Here is a 20052-nt window from a genome sequence, read left to right as displayed (position 1 = left end):
AATTAACCCTTAATGCAGGCATTTACAAAAATTAACACTTTGAAAACACAAATAAAATAAAATCTCTTCGAGAAAGTGAATAAAAACAAAATCACTTAGCCATTCTTGACTAGTCAGGTATTACTGTGCCATAATTTATTCCTAAATAGTTATTTTAAGGTGAGATCACTCAAACTCTTGTTGCAGGGATTCTGTTCATGCACAGAACTATGCGCAGGAAACCAGGACCTCAGTGAATTGCGGTGTACCAAAAACTCACCTCAGTACCCAGAACCCCTATCCGACTAGCATCAGTGTCTCATTCGCTCTCCGTATCATCTCAAAGCTACCAATGATTAGACAACCCAGAACATGCGACTTAGAGTACTCTCAGGAATGGTGGGAATCAGAAATACCTGTTCGTTATTATTCTCATATCAGTCCACAACAAGAGTAATCAGAGACAGTAGTAAAGTTTACAATGTTTATTTTATAAACTACGTGTCCTAAGATGCAGTACTTTGGCTAAAATAAGCAGACAAATGATTAAAAATAAAACCATCAGCATTGTTACAATACCATAGAAAATGAAGGGAGAAATCATGTTACAAATGATAGAGGAATACATCCACTCTCCCCTCGCTAATAAGCTAGTATTATTAGACTAATAGATGGTCTCTAGGCTTGAATGGGGAACCCCATACCGTAAATATCAGCTTAGGTGAATCACATCACAGGATCAGCTTTGCTCTGTGTCTGGAAAAAGTCTTCTCCAAAGTGCGTATCTAATGCATGCAAACTGCAATATTAAAGGCGCTCGAATTTCAGATATTTGCAGCTGTGTGCGTGTTATGGCTAGAGCGTGGGCCGATCAACCTGAATTCAAAAGCATACATTGTTTGTTGGCCCTGACTGTGTCTGCACACAATGTTCAGACCAAGGTCGCGGGGCACATCTAGGGATGTGAATAACAGACCGTTCTCATGTGAAGAAAAGGCAATCAAGCAGATTTCATATAATAACATCTATCAGCAGTGTTGTGTGCAAAAGCGGCAAGATGGCGTTTTAACTTCCAAGACGCTTATGCTAACATAGCAATGTGAGTACCTGAACCTCCGTCTCCACTACACCCCCCCCCCCCCCCCCCCCCCTTGATCGGACCACGAACAAACAGGGATACAATTCAGGAACGCAGAGTTTAACAGTGACAGAACCAAGGGCATGTATTGCAAATCCGTATAAATGGCAGTGAAAGTACAAAAAATCAGAACAAAAAATGGAAAAAAGAAAAAACGCTTGATGTAATATCTCGCGAAAGTGCAGCAAAGCCCAAATAGCGAGTCAAAAAAGGAGAGAAAAGAAAGAAAGAGAAAGCAAAGAAAAAAGAGAAGAAAAAAAAACCTCAAAAAGGTTGTGTAAATAACGGAAGTGGGTCGACTTCCAAGTTAACCCATCAACGTGTAAGCACAATAAGTAGCGACAGCCTCCAAGAGGAAGTCATTATAATGTTCGGTAAAAGTGTCCGCCATCCAGTCTAACAAAGTAAATGAACATACATGTTCCTCGATAACTGTAGCCTCTAGGATAATCAGAGGGCAACTTGCGAGTTCTTCGATGTAACTTCTCGCCAAGAAGTCACACGATGCCGTATATATGTCCCAATTCCCTAGGACTCCATGTGCCGCTCCACAGGCCATAATCCTGATACCAGAACAGTCCAACTCATGAGCCACTAAGGGACTCATCAGTCGATCACAATCCAGGGCAGGAGACACCGAGTTCGACAGGCACAGATCCAGAGCCCATTCGAAGGGACAATCTAGGCAATGAAAAACAGGTTGCACGCAAGTAAAGTAAGAAAACAGGAAGGACAATCCATAGGCTATGCTTAAAGTGGCCAGTGGCAACGTTCCATAATATTCAAGCATCCTGTTACGAAGATGAAGCACCTGGGGCCGGCTGTCGTGTGACACATATTGTGCAACCATTGCGCAGCAAGCAGACCAACAGGAGTACACCAGCCGCAAGGGCGAGAATCAACGGGAGCCCGCCGAAGACGCTGGAAAAAATAGAATGAAAAAATGCCGGTATCACACCAAAAATTGTTTGGAAAGAGGTCACGAGGCCGGAGCCCACAACTTTGAAAAAATGAGCCAAGCAAGTTGTTGACGAGGCATTGAATATAGTGTGAATTAGAGCACCGAAATGAAGGGGGAGATCAGTATTTAAAAGCGCATGCACCTCGGTGCGGGTGTTTGCTACGTGAAGGACAAGTGTTTCACGGGAGGAAGTCGGAGCGACTTCTTTTTGAGACAATAGAGCCCTTATTCTGCTCATCTTGTTGAACTCTGCTTTCAAGGTTGGGATGGAAGGCCAGATGGATAAATCCAGCCTCCCAAAGGGAGCGGGAAAAGGACATTCTTACAGCAGACTACCCGTTGTGAGACAGTCACAATGTAGGGAATACCCACTAGCATCCCGCAGCAAGCCTCATTATTTAAAAGCAAATAACTACCGTTAGCTAACAATGTAAAAGTGGGCGTAAAATCTGGCACAGGAATCCCTTTCAGAATGCAATCTAAATTCGGTGCCTGAACGTTGCATGCACCATGCAATTGGATGTGCCTACAGACTGAGTGATCAGGTGTGGAAGTGCATTCCTCACCTTTCAAATAAACCTCTTTACCATCTCTCATGCATCTGTACGTAAATGGGAGCGACCAAACTTCATGCAGAAAAGCAGTACCCAATGGTTCATACCTGCCTAGGGCATAATGTTTCATACAGAAACTGAACTTAAACAAAGGAAATGGCAAGGTGATCAACCCGTGGATAAGCCACACTGCGGAGTTCAATTCGGCCACAGAGAAAGGCAAAGGTTCCAACTTTTCAATATACAGTAATGAGTATTTTGTATCTTTCATGGACATGAACTGTTGTTTTGCAGTCAGATTAAACGGCAGGAATAAAGAAGATGTATTCATGTAGTCTCAGGGAACTTTCCCAGCCTTCAATGTTTGCAAAGTCCATGCAAACTGCATTATAGAACGCAATTGATTTTGGCCATGATATAAAACAGACATATCATCCCGTACAATATCCACAACAGATGAAACAATATTATCTAATGTGAAAATTCTGGAAGAAAGGGTGTTAATGCTATTATCGATAACAGCTAGCACTTTTTCCAAATTTGCTTGATCAATAGCTCTCATTCTGGAGGCCGCTTCAATTTACGATAATTTCCAAACTGCGTTATAGATAGCATATACCCATCATTTGGACCTGCCACCCACAGGACCCTTAACGAAATCATTAAAATCTATTTTGTCATGCAATTTTGATAAATGAGGTTTAACAGATGCCAAGGTGAAATGTCGCAGCCAGGTCTGACATAACTTCCCTATAGAATAGGTAGTTACCGAATGGGAAGATTCAAAGCGTGGGTCCACTCTATCCTGTGTATAACCAGGGTATAGACCCAGAAAACGATGTTGACCGGAATCTGAGCTCTTCTGCCATATCAACCAACCGTCACAATTTAAATTGGAAATGTTGAAGGATGTGTTAGTAATATATGACTGCAACGCCGCAAGGGACAGATCTCTGTGATTATCCCATTTGGGTAAGCACCCAGATCAGGAATTGAGGGGGAATTCATCTTTTTAGAAGTAGCCAATCCAAAGCAGGTGGTTTGAAAAATGGTAGAATTAAAAAATAACATGTGGTTTGGGATAAGGCAAGCACGATGTAGAGCCTCAGTTCCTTGTACCTGCCATGGTTTAGAACCCCAAAGTGACTTAAGTTCAATGGTATCTTTCCACAGTTCATAACCCTTTATTTGGAATATAGCCATTTAGTCGAAGTCAGTCTAACTTTATAAGCTGGCTCCGCAGTTAATTTAAAATAAAATGTTTCAGGGTTAGATGCACTGAAATCCGTAAAATATGTAAATTTGTTCACTAAAGTTTTAGAGCTACCTTCAATTGGCGCGGGACAATGTTCCCATTGCGTGTAATTAACAAAATTTCTAAATGTATTGGCTTTATGTAAGAAGTGATTACCATAGTGTTGGTAGCAAAATAGCTCCCCATAATTAGCTGTGTCTAAATACAAATCTTCAGCATCAAAGGCAGCATAATATTTCAAATCCGAAAACAGTGCTTCTATGGCCTGGACGTCCCAATCATAAGAGCGGATGTTTTGTTTCACAACATCTCCCATAGAAACACGTAGAACATTTGAGACATTAATCACCTCTGTAGGACCATGAATTTGAAATTTAACAGCATCCCACACAATCCCATCCAACACAGGACAGGCAGTAATATTCACAAAAGTCTGGTCCCTTTTCATGATGTGCGATGAGGAGTGGGGGGCCAAAGTTCCATCAATTAGTCTAATTGCAGTTCTTTCGGTGAGATAGTGTCCATTTACAAGACGAAAAAATATCACCACAAATCCAATGGACATAAACAAAAAGATACTTATGAGCAACAGTCAAATGTAAGTAAAGAGGGCGATTAAAAAATGTCTCTTAAACCAAGTAGCAAAAATAGTAACTTTCGATGGGGGATTGGAAGTCATAGAGTTAGTGTCAAATTAAAATCGTGACTGGTCAACTGCAGTTGATTGTAAACCAGGCAACGATACATCTGTGGGATAAGCATACTCAGTATCTTCAGATCCACCACCAGCCGGTGGAGGCAACAAAGGATTAGTAACTGTTAGCATCTCGATGGCAATGTCAGGTCTGTAGGTATTTGTCGGAGCCAAAACAGAATTTCTCAGCATCGCTGGACAAGAGACCGCTGGAGTCATACTAAGAAGATTCGGCCACTCGCTGTAGTTTGACATTGTCAATGGAGATGTACCTGTTATCCTTGCGACCAGGAAGTGGAGGTAAAATGACTGTTCTTGTACCCTGCACGCCAAGCACTGGTACTGGAGCACGATAAGAGGGGCCAAACTCCTTCTTGTTCTCCACCTTCTCACGGACCAGGTCACCAATTTGAGGTAGCCAGCCGACTACCGGAATCTGAAGCGCAGCATCAGTTGTGGAGGGCAAGTGTTCCTTTGCAAGACTGTCTCTGGTCTCTTGTAGATTCTGTAATACAGCACAGTGATCTATGTCAAAGGGTGCGGCTGACGCCGCCATGTCTAGAACATCAAGGTCCGGGACAAACATCTTTATGCCAAAGAGCATTTCGTATGGGGTCCGCCCACCCAGAGACCTTCTAGGGAGATTATTAAGTGCACTTTGTACGTTATACAGATGGGCTAACCAGTTCCTGCCAGTGCCTAAAACCCTAGCTGTCCGGGATTGCTTTAAGTCACGGTTCATCCGTTCCACAACACTATTGCCCTCAGGCCGGTATGGAGACGAAAATTTGACTTGGACCCCCAAAGATCTCATGGCTTCTTTGTACGCCTTAGAGGTGAACGCAGGACCTTGGTCAGAAGAAGGGTGCCACACGAGAACATTCCCACAAAGACAGGCAAATCCCTGATGACTGTGCGAGCATCAGCACTCCTTTGTGGCCATACCCAAAGAAAACGTGTGCACGAATCTACTGCAACTAAGATGTACTTATACGCAGTATCAGAGGAGAAAGGACCGCAGTGATCTAAATAAACACACCCAAGTGGTTTATTAGATATGTACAACTGCGTTTGTGGTGGGCGCGTAGCAGTTGAAGGTTTAATCTGCTGGCAAATGTCACAATTAAGAACATAAGCACGAGTTTGTTTATACAATCCGCGCCACCAGTAACGTTGTTGTAAGAGAGTAACAGTCGCTGAAACGCCGGCATGGGCAGAGGCCATACCTTCGTGAGCCGCTGTTATCAAAGAAAGTCTGCAGTCCGCGTTGGGAATCAACCTGTCACCAACGTCGTTAATTCTCACATAGGGAACTTTATCAGGACTTAAATGATAAGAGTACCGAGTAGGGAAACCTCTAGGGTAATTACTTCCCTTCTCTGTTGCAGCAATAGCTGCCAAGATATCCTCATCAATCTTACTTTTGGATCTCGTAACTGCTGCTACTAGATATGTTGCCACTGCAGTTTTCGCTGCTTCGTCAGCTAAGCTGTTCCCGACAGCGTGGACACCAGTTCGCTGGTGCCCAAGAGTGTGAATCACATTCACGAGAGTCAGATTCTGTTTAAGTTCCGCCACTCAAACCCAAAGCATTTTATACTTAATTATGCTACCCTTGGAATTACGATATTAATTTTGAGACCAAACAATAAATTGTCATTAAAAGACTGAACACAGTAAAACGAGTCACTTACTATAAGAGTTGTAACCCGTGGATCAGCAAACTCCAGTGCAAGCACAAGAGCACGTAGCTCTGCCAACTGTGCGCTACAATCACCCAATGACTGCGTATGCACGACATCAGACTTGAATTCACCATTCACGAAGGTACCAGCCACAATTGCGCAGGCCGCCGAATAAGCTTGCTTTGATTCCGTTGCCGGTTGCGCAGAACCGTCTGTATATATGACACAATGGTAATCCTCAAGTGGGCGCAAAGACAGAGAAGCTGGATGAACGGATTCATACTGCAAGTACTCCTGAGTCTGCAATGAGGCATCAAAGATGTAAGTGACATCAGGTGATGTCAAGGACGTTGCCCATTGTATCCAACGTGGATGCAAAGCTTTAGAATTAGGTACACTGGCTTTCGTCACTGCCTCAAGAGCAGGATATGGTGTGACAACCAACATGCGTTTCCCCTGCGACAGTGCTCTCTCCTTAAGAACTGCCATCTGCACTGCAGTCAAAACATTTTCGACTGTGGAAAAACGCATCTCAGCCGAAGTGTACAAGTGTGATTTGTAAGCAATGGGGACTGTATCGCCCTTATTGAACGTTAAGTACGTGAAACCCACTGTGCCAGGCACAATTCTTATTACCAGGTTAGTGCGGTTATCACGTGTCAGTAAGTATTTCGAAGCAAGAAGGTCAGCCTGCAAACATTGCAAGATAGCTGAATGTTCTGGCAGCCAGCTCAATTTGGAAAAATTAGGTTGTACCAAGGCATATAGCGACTTGATACGCTGGGCATAATCTGGAATGTAAGTACGCCCGAAGTTTAGGAAACCCAGCAAAGATTGTAGTTTTTTCAGTGTTGTCGGAGCACGCAAACATGCGCACTTCTCCAGGAAGTGAGGGGCTAATCCTCGACCTTCGATGTTGAGCTCATAGCCCAAAAACAGCACTGTATACTCTGCAATGTGTGACTTTGCAAAGTTGAATTTGTAACCGAAGTCCGCAAACATAACAATAATGCGGTCCACGCGACACAGATGCGGCCATAATTCGTCATCTGTGAGATAGATATCATCAACATCCGAGTACGCATCAGGGTCAATGCTCTCTAACAGAGAGACTGCACGCGCGGCAAAGACGCCAGGGCTGTTTTTATAGCCCATGGCTAATCTCGTAAACTGTTTTTGTTTGCCTCCAGAGGTAAAGGCTGTCCATTGACTACTAATAAGAGGACAGATTATGGCTGAAAAAGCCATTAGATATGTCAAGTGCGGTCTTAAACCTTTTTCTCACGAGACTATCAGCGAGGGCAGAACTGTGGGTATTTTGTACAGCACAAGTCCGACAATGAGAGTTCAAATGCCGGTAATCCAAAATTAAGCGGTACGACCCATCAGGTTTAGTTACAGTGAATAGAGGATTATTCATTGGTGACACACAGGTTTCAATAACACCATGATATTCCAATTGTTCAAGGATTTCCGCGACGTGAGATCGAGCTTCGCGGCGCATGGGATATTGGGGTTGCGGCTGGGGCATAGACCGTAAAGGAATCTCATGGCTTGGCGACACTTTATCCCACCCAACCTGAGTACGGTACAAATCCGGAGCAAGCACCTGGGCCCACTCTTCTGCAAATCTTTGAGCGTGATCCTTTGGCACCGTGTGCGCGAAAGAGGGGAGGATCACCTCCTCCCCTCAAGAAGCAGCCAAAACGAAAGCTGGGGGCCAGTCCGCCTCTGCCAGTAGAATGTCATATGTAGAGGTCAGATTATCCCAAAAAATCCCTTGTATTGTACGTTGTACGTCACCCTCAATTAAAAGGACTATATCATATAGTCTGTCAGGGGGAGCCACTCTAGTATCCGCAGTTTCTACAGTAATGAACGTGTCAGTTGATGTTGCCTCCAGATATGGACGCAGTGCTTGCTGCACTACTGTAACCTCCGCTGCGCTGTCGAGCAGCGTTAGTGCCCATGTCAGGTTCTGTAGCTGCGTTCTCACTATCTGTGGCATACATCGCTGTTAGGGCAGCAACCTTCTTTTTTTGAAACGGGGGACGTTGACGTGCAAACTCGTCCTGCTTGCCCTTACCGTTAGGCTGATGGGGTTGCTCTCGTCCTTTTTGGGCACCCCAACCTTTGCCACGTTCTCCGCCACCAGACTGTGAGGCCGATGTTTCCTGTGAAGAACGAGGAGACCTTTGTTCAGTAACCTGAATTCTATCAGGTGACCTAATTCTAGTGCGATCGCGCAAATCATATGTGCGTTCACTAGTCGCCTGTACCGGAGACTCAGGACGAGACCCCTGTTTCTGTTGCTGTTTTCCTTGTTTCTTAGTTCTCCAATTCTGTTTAGGAAAAGCTGAACGATCGTCTTTGACAGACGAACCCGCCTTAGTTTGCTGTTGCACATCTGCAATGATAATATTAGGCTTAATCCCCAAACTACTGCGGCCAATAGTTCTATAAGCCTCCGCAATAATTTTAGGCAACTCTCTGGGTTTATCGACATCGTCCACGAGAGCTAAACCGTTTGCCACTTGAAAGTGTACCGCATCTCCCTTGAGGTTACTAAGGATGAGAGAGGCAACCACGTCGAACACACCGAAAAGTCTCATTCCCAACTCGACCGCTGCCTCCGTACCGTGTTGATCTTGAACACGTTTGATCACGGAACGAAGTACGGCCATAGATGGGGTGCCGAAGCACTTCGAGTAGACCGCTACAAAAACCTTAACCTAGTTCTCACAATCGGTCACTTCTGGGACTAAGTCTTTCTGCAAACTAATGGTGAGTATCCTGTGTTTCTCCACAGGAGTAGAGTGTGGAAATACTGCTTCCAGCTGGTCAAATTTCTCAGCAAGCCAATAAGGTAAATCGTCCTTATTTTGGGGGCGCTTGCCCATTACCGAATTAACCATGACGGGACTAATAACGATCCCGGCCGGACCAGCTGGTTGTCCCGCAACAACAGGAGCCCCAACCTGCACATTGCTTGAAATGTATTGCACTAAAGCCCGATTTACTGTAATCAGGGCTGTATGGAGTACACGTAACTCATCCACCGTGGCATTTAAATAACGAGGATGAGGTGTAAATCCGTCCAGTACCGGCCACGTGGCCCCTGGAATGGACTAAGGGCCCAAACGAACCATTGTAACCGTGTGGGGGAGGGTGCTATTAAACCAAATACGATGCTGTCAAGCCGAAATAGGAATCTCCTGCATCCTATATGGCGTATAATTCGCTGGGACCTGCGTGGGAGTATAGGAGTGAAACGTACTATCGTCCGCATTCACCGCCGGCATAGTTACCCAAGAGTAAAACAACTCATCGGGATATGACGCATCGGCACTCACCACAAAAATAACAGCCATCCCATCGACCGGCACCCCGAACTGCGTCAAATGACGCCGGAGAGGTGCGCGGCTATGCGCCGCAATAGCGACTGCAGCCATAAGGACACAGAAAAGAAAAACAATCTATTATAACTGTAGCACAGGGGTTCAAAATAGAAAAAACCTTTTTAATTGACAAGCTTGTTTGAACCTATAGAGTAACTATCAGGTAGGTCAAAACCGTCACTCCCGTTATCCGGAAACAAGAGTGAGGGCGTCGTGGACTAATATAAGCACTACCAAGGTGTCTCAAATCATAAGACCAAACATTAGGTGCGCCATGTTGCAGGGATTCTGCTCATGCACAGAACTTTGCGCAGGAAACCAGGACCTCAGTGCATTGCGGTGTACCAAAAACTCACCTCAGTACCCAGAACCCCTGTCCGACTAGCATCAGTGTCACATTCGCTCTCCGTATCATCTCGAAGCTACCAATGATTAGACAACCCAGAACATGCGACTTGGAGTACTCTCAGGAATGGTGGGAATTAGAAATACCTGTTTGTTATTATTCTCATATCAGTCCACAAAAAGAGTAATCAGAGACACAGTAAAGTTTACAATGTTTATTTTATAAACTACGTGTTCTAAGATGCAGTACTTTGGCTAACATAAGCAGACAAATGATTCAAAATAAAACCATCAGCATTGTTACAATACCATAGAAAATGAAGGGAGAAATCATGTTACACATGATAGTGGAATACAACCACTCTCCCCTCGCTAATAAGCTAGTATTATTAGACTAATAGAAGATCTCTAGGCTTGAATGGGGAACCCCATACCGTAAATATCAGCTTAGGTTAATCACATCACAGGATCAGCTTTGCTCTGTGTCTGGAAAAAGTCTTCTCCAAAGTGCGTATCTCATGCATGCAAACTGCAATATTAAAGGCGCTCGAATTTCAGATATTTGCAGCTGTGTGCGTGTTATGGCTAGAGCGTGGGCCGATCAACCTGAATTTGAAAGCATACATTGTTTGTTGGCCCCGATTGTGTCTGTACACAATGTTCAGACCAAATTCGCGGTGCACATCTAGGGATGTGAACAACAGACAGTTCTCATGTGAAGAAAAAGCAAGCAAGCAGATTTCATATAATAACATCTATCAGCAGTGTTGTGTGCAAAAGTGGCAAGATGGTGTTTTAACTTCTAAGACGCTTATGCTAACATAGCAATGTGAGTACCTGAACCTCCGTCTCCACTACACTCTTATAGAGCCATCCCCGCATATCTCACTGGTGAGATATGCTGCTGATCTACTTAAACAAACTAGGCGTTTAATTGTGCTACTGCTATAAAAAGTGAAAACCCGAGTGATGTTGACGTGGCTCCATGGTTCTCTCTCTGTGCAAAAATATTGGTTGTGAGATACAATTTTCTGCAAAGACACCGTTGACACTTACTCCTCAATCCAGCACGCTACATCATTTCGTTTGAGATATTTGATACCTTCTCCACACTTAGCTCACCATCTCAGAGCATGATACTTAGTAGCGCTCTGGGATTGATACGATCTTCAAAATGCACAATAAGTGTTGCTTTCCTGGGGTGACTTCCTTCACTCACCTCTTTTCTCATGTGGCCACCCCATTAATGGTTGTATGTTTATTTTTCAAGGACATGACTTGCACTACTCTGTTTTACTTTGGCTATACATATACCTGATTTATTTTACCATGATCGATTTAACTTGCTGTCTTGATGTTGCACCTACCACTCTGTTTGTTGTATTCCTTTTGCTATTATTAAAGATAAACTTAGTTATTGCGGCCGTATTCATGTTCCTGCTGCCAGTAATCATGCTGCATCAGACAGTTATTGTGCCACTATCCATGCTCCATCAGTTGTTGTGCCACTGATAAGGCCCTATTATTGTGCCAGTAACTATGTCCCATCAGCTGGTGTGCCAGTAAGCATGCTCCATCGGATGTTGTGCCAGTAACCATGTCCCATCAGCTTGTATTCTGGTAACCATGGCCCATCAGCTGGTGTGCCTGTAACTGTGCCCCATCAGCTTGTGTTCTGGTAACCATGGCCCATCAGCTGGTGTGCCAGTAAGCATGCCCCATCGGATGTTGTGCCAGTAACCATGGCCCATCTAGTTCTGGTAACCATGGCCCATCAGCTGGTGTGCCAGTAAGCTTGCCCCATCAGATGGTGTGCCAGTAACCATGCCCGATCAGCTTGTGTTCTGGTAACCATGGCCCTTCAGCTGGTGTGCCAGTCAGCTTGCCCAATCAGATGTTGTGCCAGTAACCATGCCCCATCAGCTTGTGTTCTAGTAACCATGGCCCATCAGCTGGTGTGCCAGTTAGCATACCCCATCAGATGTTGTGCCAGTAGCCATGCCCCATCAGCTGGTGTGCCAGTAACCATGCCCCATCAGCCTATGTACCAGTAACTGTGCCCCATCAGACAGTTATGGTGTCAGTAATCGTCCATATTGTGCACTCTTTATGCTATGAATTATCATGCCTGTAGCTGATAATGTGTAAATAATTATGGAGCAGACAGCTACTCATGCCCACACCCTAGTAGAATGTTTTTTGTGCATAAAGTTTCTTGAAGTACGGTTAAAAGAGCAGTTTGCGTAGTTGTGACAAATTTTCCCACTTTCAGGTTGCAAGCTTGGTTGTTGTACAAAATGCATCTGAAAGGCCAAGCATAATCTGTGTTGTAGTCTTATGATTTATATTTATACTGCAGTTGTATAATTGATTTAATTCACCTCATACCAGTTCCTTTATTTTTTCTCATCCTGTAGATTGTCAGACGGCAAAGCCAGCGTAGAAAATCTGGGATCACCACTCTGCTTTTCGGTAAGAGAGGAAGCCTCCAAGTTGACTCCTAATGCATTCTTAAAATGGATGCTTATGAAGGAATAATCTGCATACCCAGGGATGAGGCTTCTATTCCAACGTTTTCCAAATAACGGATCTGAAGTGTGTGCTGGAGTTCGAGAGGGGTATTTTGTACCTGCTTTTCAATCCATAAATGTACTCTGACTCTTTTCCTGGATTGGGCCCAAAGAACACAACTTTCATTGAGTATTCCACCAGTGCAGTGAATATAGTGGATTGGTCTGAGAGCGGTAGGAGCAGGTATACCCTCATGGCTGGCAGTGTTTGCAGCACGTATAGTCATTGTCGCTGGAAGTGTTGGCAGCGAGTACACTCATTATTGCTGATGCAGTTAGCAATGAGTATACCCCTCTGGTTTGACAGTGTTAGGAGTGAGGGTAACTCTCACAGGTTGCAGTGCTAGCAGCTCGTATGCCACCTGGGATAAAAGTGTTAGCAGTGGGAATAGCCCCTCTATACTGGTATTAAGAGAAAATATACTCAAGTATGGCAATAGTAGCTGCCAGAATACCCCTGTGGTCTGAGAAAAGGTATAATATCCAATGGCTGACACTGAGAGTAGGTAATATTCCTCTGTGACATGCAGTGTTAGCAGCAAGTATTTTCCTCCTGCATGGCAGTATTAGTAGAAAGCATATCCTCAGGTTGCCGCTGTTTCAGTGAGTTTACACCTCAGGCTAGTATTTTACACTCTGTATACCCCCTCATGGCTGGACTGCTTTGACAGCGGATCAAGATAGAGGTTGTTTGGGGTTAGGGTTGATGGAAAACTCTACCTTTGAATTTTGCCCAATTGTACAAAACTAATTTCTGTGGTCAGAACAGCTCTGAGTCTATAACTTCTGGCCTTCGAGTGACCAAAAGGAAAGTGTGTGTTTGGCTTGTCAGGCCTTTTGATTAAAAAGTAACATCCGGTCCTGAAGAGACCGAAGATTGACACAGTACTACCTTAAACGGACCACCAAGATTGTACTGGGTCCCACAGTGAGGCTTTTGCAGAGGAGATCTTGGCCTTCCAGTGTGATCACAATTAAATTAACTGTCAGATCCCCCATAAGTTCAACACTAGCAGAGTAAACATTCTATTTCAGATGACTTCAGGTCTGGAGCAAAAGATTCTCTAGGAACATCACTAACCTGAACCTAGCATTAAGGCGGGAAATAGCAAATACCACGACTGCCAAACAACGTGTTGCCTTTGCAACACAGGCAGAACAACAAATGCGTCTGAACAACGCATTCCATTTACAACGCAAGTTGTTACAACAATATGTGTTAGGTAAAGCGGCTACTGTTGCAGGGACTATAGTTGGAATGGTAAATTATACTATTCCAAAGTACAGCACCCCCGTTAGGCAAGTCTTTGTAATGACTTGCATTGTAAATGGAATGTGTGGTTCAGACACATTTGTTGTTCCGCCCGCATTGTTTAGGAATGCATGGGAAAGGAAAGCATGGTTATGTCATACATCCATTATGGCTGCTCACTTGGCATTCAGGACCAGCCCTTAGAGGGCCACCCTCACAAGGGTACAGACCCACAATTTGCTGAGAAGCTTGGTGATCGGCACACAATGGAAAGCCAAAACTACAGGATCATACCCTAAACAAGAAGCTGCTTCAGAAAAAGGCACCACCTCTGTACTCAGTGGGCCAGATTGTGCCCACTGAAGAGGATTAAAAAAAAACTTTTACACTGAAGGAGATTCAGCCTCAAGACCAGTCGTAACCTAGAGAAAAACCTCAGTTTTGAGAGGATTCCAAAAATCTTTCATGCTGAAAAAGACTTCAATGCAAGTAGAGTCTAGCAAACTTTGGTATTTAAACCTGGCCCACAGAGAGGGTGTCTTGGATGTATCCCTACCACTGCTACTGATTACCCGCCAACAAACCATCTCTACTTTTGATGCTATTGGCATGTGAATTTAAAGCACAGCAAGCTTCAAACCGATTACAGGTCAGTTTGTTTTTTCCATATTACCCCATGTTTACCTGGTTAGCAGCGAGAATAAACCCTCTTGTCTGGCAATATTAGTCACAAGTATACCGCTAAGGCTAGCAGTGTTACCATCTGGTATACCCTCTGGCCTGGCAGTGTTAGCCGTAGAGTATCCCTCACCTGGCAGGGTTGGCTATCAACAGCACAGTATAGGTATGTGTTGAAGCTGGTAGTGTTGGTAATAGTTGTAGGCTCCATGTTGCTGTAGTGTATATACATCATCAGGATGCAGTGTGCTGAACAGATTTTTAATCCCTCTCTTTCGCTAGGTGAAGACGACATGGAGTCTTTAAAGTGCAAAAATATCAAACAGACTGAGCTGGTGGCGGACCTACGAGATGCCATCCTACAGGTGGCGCGGCATTTCCAGTGTGTAGATCCCAAGAACTGCAATATTGTGAGTATGCTAAAGACCATCCCTCCTCTGATCCACGAGATTGAATTAACAAACAGAGCAATAATGCAAAATGTGATCATAACCTGTAAAGCCAACTGAAAAGGATAATTGAACATTTGAGTAAGGATGTGAATCTAAAGATATGGTTCATTACCCAGGTACAGAGAATCCAAAAGAGAATGTTTGTATCTCTCCCAGTTCCTCTTTTTGCCACATTAAGGCGAAGCAGCAAATTTTCTTGAACAGAACAGTGGCCTGTTGATACACCTAACGCAATAGTCTTCCTTCTTGGTCTGCTTCAGTTTACGGAACTTTGTAGCCCCGGTCAACTTAGTTCTGAACTTATGTGGATGTGTCAGAGACATGATTTGTGTTCCACCATCTTGCACTGCAGTTGCTATTTAGGAGGTGTTCGAATTTCTTGTAGTTTGCTTTCATGCAATCACGTGAAATTTCAGGAAAATTAGATAAAATTATGCATGATTGCGCAAAATTCAAATTGGTCATTTGGTGCTATATTTTAGCTCAAAATAGGTCCTCGCATTAATTTTTGACATGAGGACACATTTTGCGATTAAAAACTATCATGAAAACCACTAGTAGCGCAAGCAACAACTGCTCGAATTCGTCCCGTTCACGTTATTCCAGCGCTCTTGCTGTCAACGTTTACAGAGAACGGCACATATTTACACAATATGACATAATTGTACCATTTTTGGAATTTCAGTGTAATTTACAATTCCCAAAATAAAAAAAATGGCACTAATTTAAATTTCTCCCATGCTTACTGCGAAGTCAAAATTTCCAGCTTTGCCACAGGGTGACAAAGATATGGAAAAGGATACTTGTATGCGTTAGTGTTTCTCTATCTAAGATATCCTCCTGCTGCTCATAGCCTTAGAACAACTTGCATCCACCAGACTTTGCTACAGAAAGCAGCCACATTTTTTATTTCAGAAGGATACTTGATCCAGCAAATTCCTTATGTGATCCTCAAGATCCAACTTGCGCCCAAGGCCTGGGACGGCTCTTCCCCCCACCTCCCTGCACATCTGAGCTGCTTTCTCAGTCCTCTCCTCATTTGGCGCCTGGATACTTTCCCGGGTGAGATTCACGCTCTTCAAATAGTCATTACATAGCCACAACCAGATAGCAGTGTGGCTCCAGGGACTGGTGTCACAAAGCTTCACTAGAAAAGATGCAGTGGCTCATAGATGGTGCAACACTCACGACATCAGTTGCTGTTTTCTCTTTAGAGATGTCAAGATTTAGGTGGTTTCCTGAATGCTTTTGTATCTTTTTTCTTTATTTTTTGTATGATAGATGTCTCCACTCCCATCATTAGGCTCCAACCCTATGTTTCCTTTCACAGACGTGTTTCTTTGGTCAACCCATACTAGTCTATAACAGCAATCTCACAATGTTGTGTCATTCGAGCTTAGTGAGCATATGCGCCTGATAGCCATCCAGGAGAGGGAGTCAATACTATTCATGGCCTCTATGAAGAGAAAATTGAGGTTACCAACCAAGGCAAAGACTTGTTGCAAGAGGTGTTCTGCTGTAAGGAGACTTAAACTAGCATAGAGGGGAGCCCAAGCACTCCTCATCCCATCATGGGAAATACCAGATGGGATTAAAAGAAAGTTTTTCTTCCTCCTGAGACCGGGTGCTTACTTTCGAGGTGGCATGTTGACCATATTTGCTGCTCCACACTCTGATGAGTACTACTCTGATAAGTACTTAGCCATTAAGGCCCCTAAACACATTTCAGCCTCTGGATCCGAAAGCTTCAATTTAAGAGAGCACTCGGCTTTGTACCAGCGGTGGCCTCTTTTAACGTTTATGCCTCTGGCCCCTTTCAGGCTGGCCCCAAGACCACTTGTAACATTAAAAGTTAGGCAGACCTTAGTCACCATTTTAAATTATTACTAGCATCATCCTCAGTTTTTAAAAACATGGTCTTTCAAATCTTGTGCTCTGCAAATGCAAAACTGACTATTATCTACGTAAAGAGCTGTTGTGTTACTCCTCGTGTTATCTATCAGTCTTGATTCCAGTGACTTCACAAAGCTGGATTAAAAATGTCTGGATCATTGGCATTGGTTAACTTAAGTAATCTGTGGGAGCTGTGGTTTCAAGTAGAAAGAATGTTACCCAAGGCAATCGCTCTTTAAAATACCCATACCTCTTTAAAACCATTTTTGCTTAAATTGTTTTTAAATTACTTGATAAAAAATGAAAAAAAGAATAGAAAAAAGATTTTGAAAACTACAAAGTTTGATTATTTATGAATACTAAGAAGAAACTGAAAGCCAAAGATGAGTGCCTTGGTGGGTGGAAGAAAGGAAAGAAAGTGCTGCGGCATCCTGCCAAAGGGGTAAAGGCTGGAGGAGCACATTTCTGCATTTATTTTAGAGATTACCTAATCCAAAAATGTAATATTAGCTGAAGACAGTAAAAGTCTCAGTTACAACAAGATTTCCAAAAATCAAGTGAACTAGTGACAGAAGAAAAATCCTAGATGTTTAATATACCCCTATTCAGTATTCCACAGTAGCAGCAAATGGTTATTGAATGAATCCATAAATAAAACAGTCTTTTCACCTATCGGGAAAAATTGCTCAATCGTGACAAAAAGTACTCACAACAAGAGGGGAAAAAATACTGGCAGGGAACTATGTAAAAAGAATGAAAAAAGAATGCTCTGCACCAAGACATGGGTAAAAATCACATGCTGATGTCTCTAGGTCCTTCTCCAAAAGAGCAGGCTCCAGTGACCCTAGAAACATAGCTTCAAGAGGCAGTAACCGTTTCTGTGGGTTGTGCAGTTTCAAAGTTATATTTTCTTCAATTTGTCATTTTCAAGACCTGATTTTAAAAGTAGGTGCAGAATAAAGCAATTTTAGAGAGTAAAGGAAATTTTAAAATGTGTTTTGCAATGTTCAGTTTGGCAGCGGGGAATTATTCAAAGGTTTGGAATCTCGGAATGATCTCCTGCTGGTGAATGAGCACTGGTGCTGCTCCAGTGAGTACATGTTAATCACACTCCTCCAACCTCTCTCAGCAGCCACCATTCTGAAGAACCTATGGAATTAAAAGGCTGTGAGTTGTAAAGAAACAGCCATTTAGCCTCTTAACCTGCCAGGCCACCATATATGAAGAGTGTACCTCAAGTTTCATATTACAGATGTAGTGCGCTTAATCTAATTTGCCCAATTGTATTATGCGGAGAGTTGCGTCCAGCTTCTCTAGCCGCACTCTGTTCTCTTAATTGTTTTTCATACTTATGGCCTCTACCTCTCCTGCCCTTTTTGAAGGAACTCACTCCAGACTACACTATGGAAAGCCATCAGAGGGATCACGAAAACTATGTGGCATGTTCACGCAGGCGTCGGCGACGAGCAAAGGCTCTCCTTGATTTTGAACGACACGACGACGATGAGCTGGGTTTCCGAAAGAATGATATTATAACGGTACTGTATAATCAGACTGTTGCCCTCGGTTAACATAAATAAATGAATAAATGTTTTATTTTTCTTCCAGTGTCCCAGGTTGGAAGGAATATGCCTCATAAAGAACCATAGGCCAGATGTATGACCATTTGCTTTTGTGACTCGGAAATTAGGAGTCGCAAAAGCAAATGTACAACAGTGTCAGAGACACTGTTAGCGATTCCCAATTGGGTCACAAAATGCGAGGCTCATGAATATTAATGAGCCACTCACAATTTGCGACCCTATTGGGAATGGCTGACCCCTCCCAGGGATTGTGGCCTGCTGGGCTCAGCGGACCTCCATGTCTGGGACTGCTTTTCAATAAAGCAGTTTTTTTTTTAAATGCTGCGTTTTCGTTTCATTTGCGACCATTGCCTGCCCTTACAAAATATTTTTTCCCCGGGGGACCCCTTCCCATTTGCGACTCCATTACCACCGTCTTGAAGAGGGCGGTAATTTGCAAGTGTTTTGTAACCGCATTTGCGGTTGCAAACCATTCTTGTGGAGAAGTGTGGCTCAATGGTTAGAGCGGCAGACCCTGATGCAGAGTTCTGGCCCGGGACCAGAGTTCAATCCCCTGCCTCGGCGGTTCTTGGATTCAATTTCCTCGGACCTGATAATTCTCGCCTCGGTGCCTATTCTAATCATGGGTCCCACGCTGCAACTCTGGGCAATAGCTTGCTTAATCTCCACAACTGCCCCAGCAGCGCTGTGATGCCTGGCTTCACCATGGGGGTGCCCAGGAGTGGACATTTCACAGGGAAAGGCCAGGAAGGGTTCCACAGCTGTAAGGGTTGCAAACCCGTTTGCACATGCAATTTAGGATCGTACATCTGGCCCCATGTACTTAGTTAAGGGAGGTGTGTTTGTGTGTATATGTGTATTTCTTATGGTGCATAAAATAAGCTACAAAACACGTACAATAACAGGTGATGGATGAGAGGAGACCTAGTACAGAACAGTAGTGAGTCTGAAGGATGGCAGAGCACAGCAGTGAGGAAGAATGGAAGACTCGTGGGTGCAGGACGGTGGCTAATGAGGACTTCTTTTTTTTTTTTATTTTTTTTTTATTTTTTTTTTTATTGAAAATACATGAGTCAGTTGATTCCAAATAATTGAAGTACAGCATAATTATACAAATAAACCCTAAATATATGCATGATAATAATTGAGGTGGATGCCAGCATTCCTAAACAAAGAAAACCTCTACAAGATTATAGACAATAAAGGGGTTTATATTCAGAGATCCGAAGACAAGTATTGCCTAACTAAGCCCCAAATTTGACACCCCAGCTTCTTTTTACGATGGCCTTTAATTGCATATAGACTATACTCCATATTGTAAACATAATAAAACTGTGCACGCCATGCCTCAAATGTGGGCGGTTCTTTCTGGAGTCAATACGAGGCTATACTTAGCCTGAAAACAGCAGTAGCTAGAAATATATAAAAAAATCTGCTTCTTTGGTATCCCTTCTGCCACAATTCCTATTTCCACCCCCAACAAAATCTGAACAGCTGTTAATTGTATAGGAACACCAACAATTTTTGTTAAAAACTGCTGCACCTGATGCAAAAGTCTAACCAAAGTAGAACAAGAGAAAAAAATATGTATATCATCTGCAGGGAGATGCCCACA

General features: G+C 43.5%; 1 protein-coding gene across 3 annotated transcripts in view; it reads left to right on the top strand.

Moving 5' to 3' along the window:
* SGSM3 (small G protein signaling modulator 3) overlaps positions 1 to 20052 on the top strand; it is a 276018-nt gene that overhangs the window by 153369 nt on the left and 102597 nt on the right. For all 3 annotated transcript variants that reach the window (XM_085601237.1, XM_085601236.1, XM_085601238.1), the window contains 3 exons: positions 12427 to 12481; positions 14792 to 14919; positions 18237 to 18392. In XM_085601237.1, the coding sequence (XP_085457363.1) occupies positions 12427 to 12481; positions 14792 to 14919; positions 18237 to 18392 (339 nt within the window). The remainder of the gene's footprint in view (positions 1 to 12426; positions 12482 to 14791; positions 14920 to 18236; positions 18393 to 20052) is intronic.

The sequence above is a fragment of the Triturus cristatus genome, chromosome 4_2 (assembly GCF_964204655.1).
Source record: "Triturus cristatus chromosome 4_2, aTriCri1.1, whole genome shotgun sequence".
NCBI classification, from domain to species: Eukaryota; Metazoa; Chordata; class Amphibia; order Caudata; family Salamandridae; genus Triturus; species Triturus cristatus.
The sequence above is the reverse complement of the archived record's forward strand: the minus strand, read 5'-3'. Positions and strand labels throughout refer to the sequence as shown.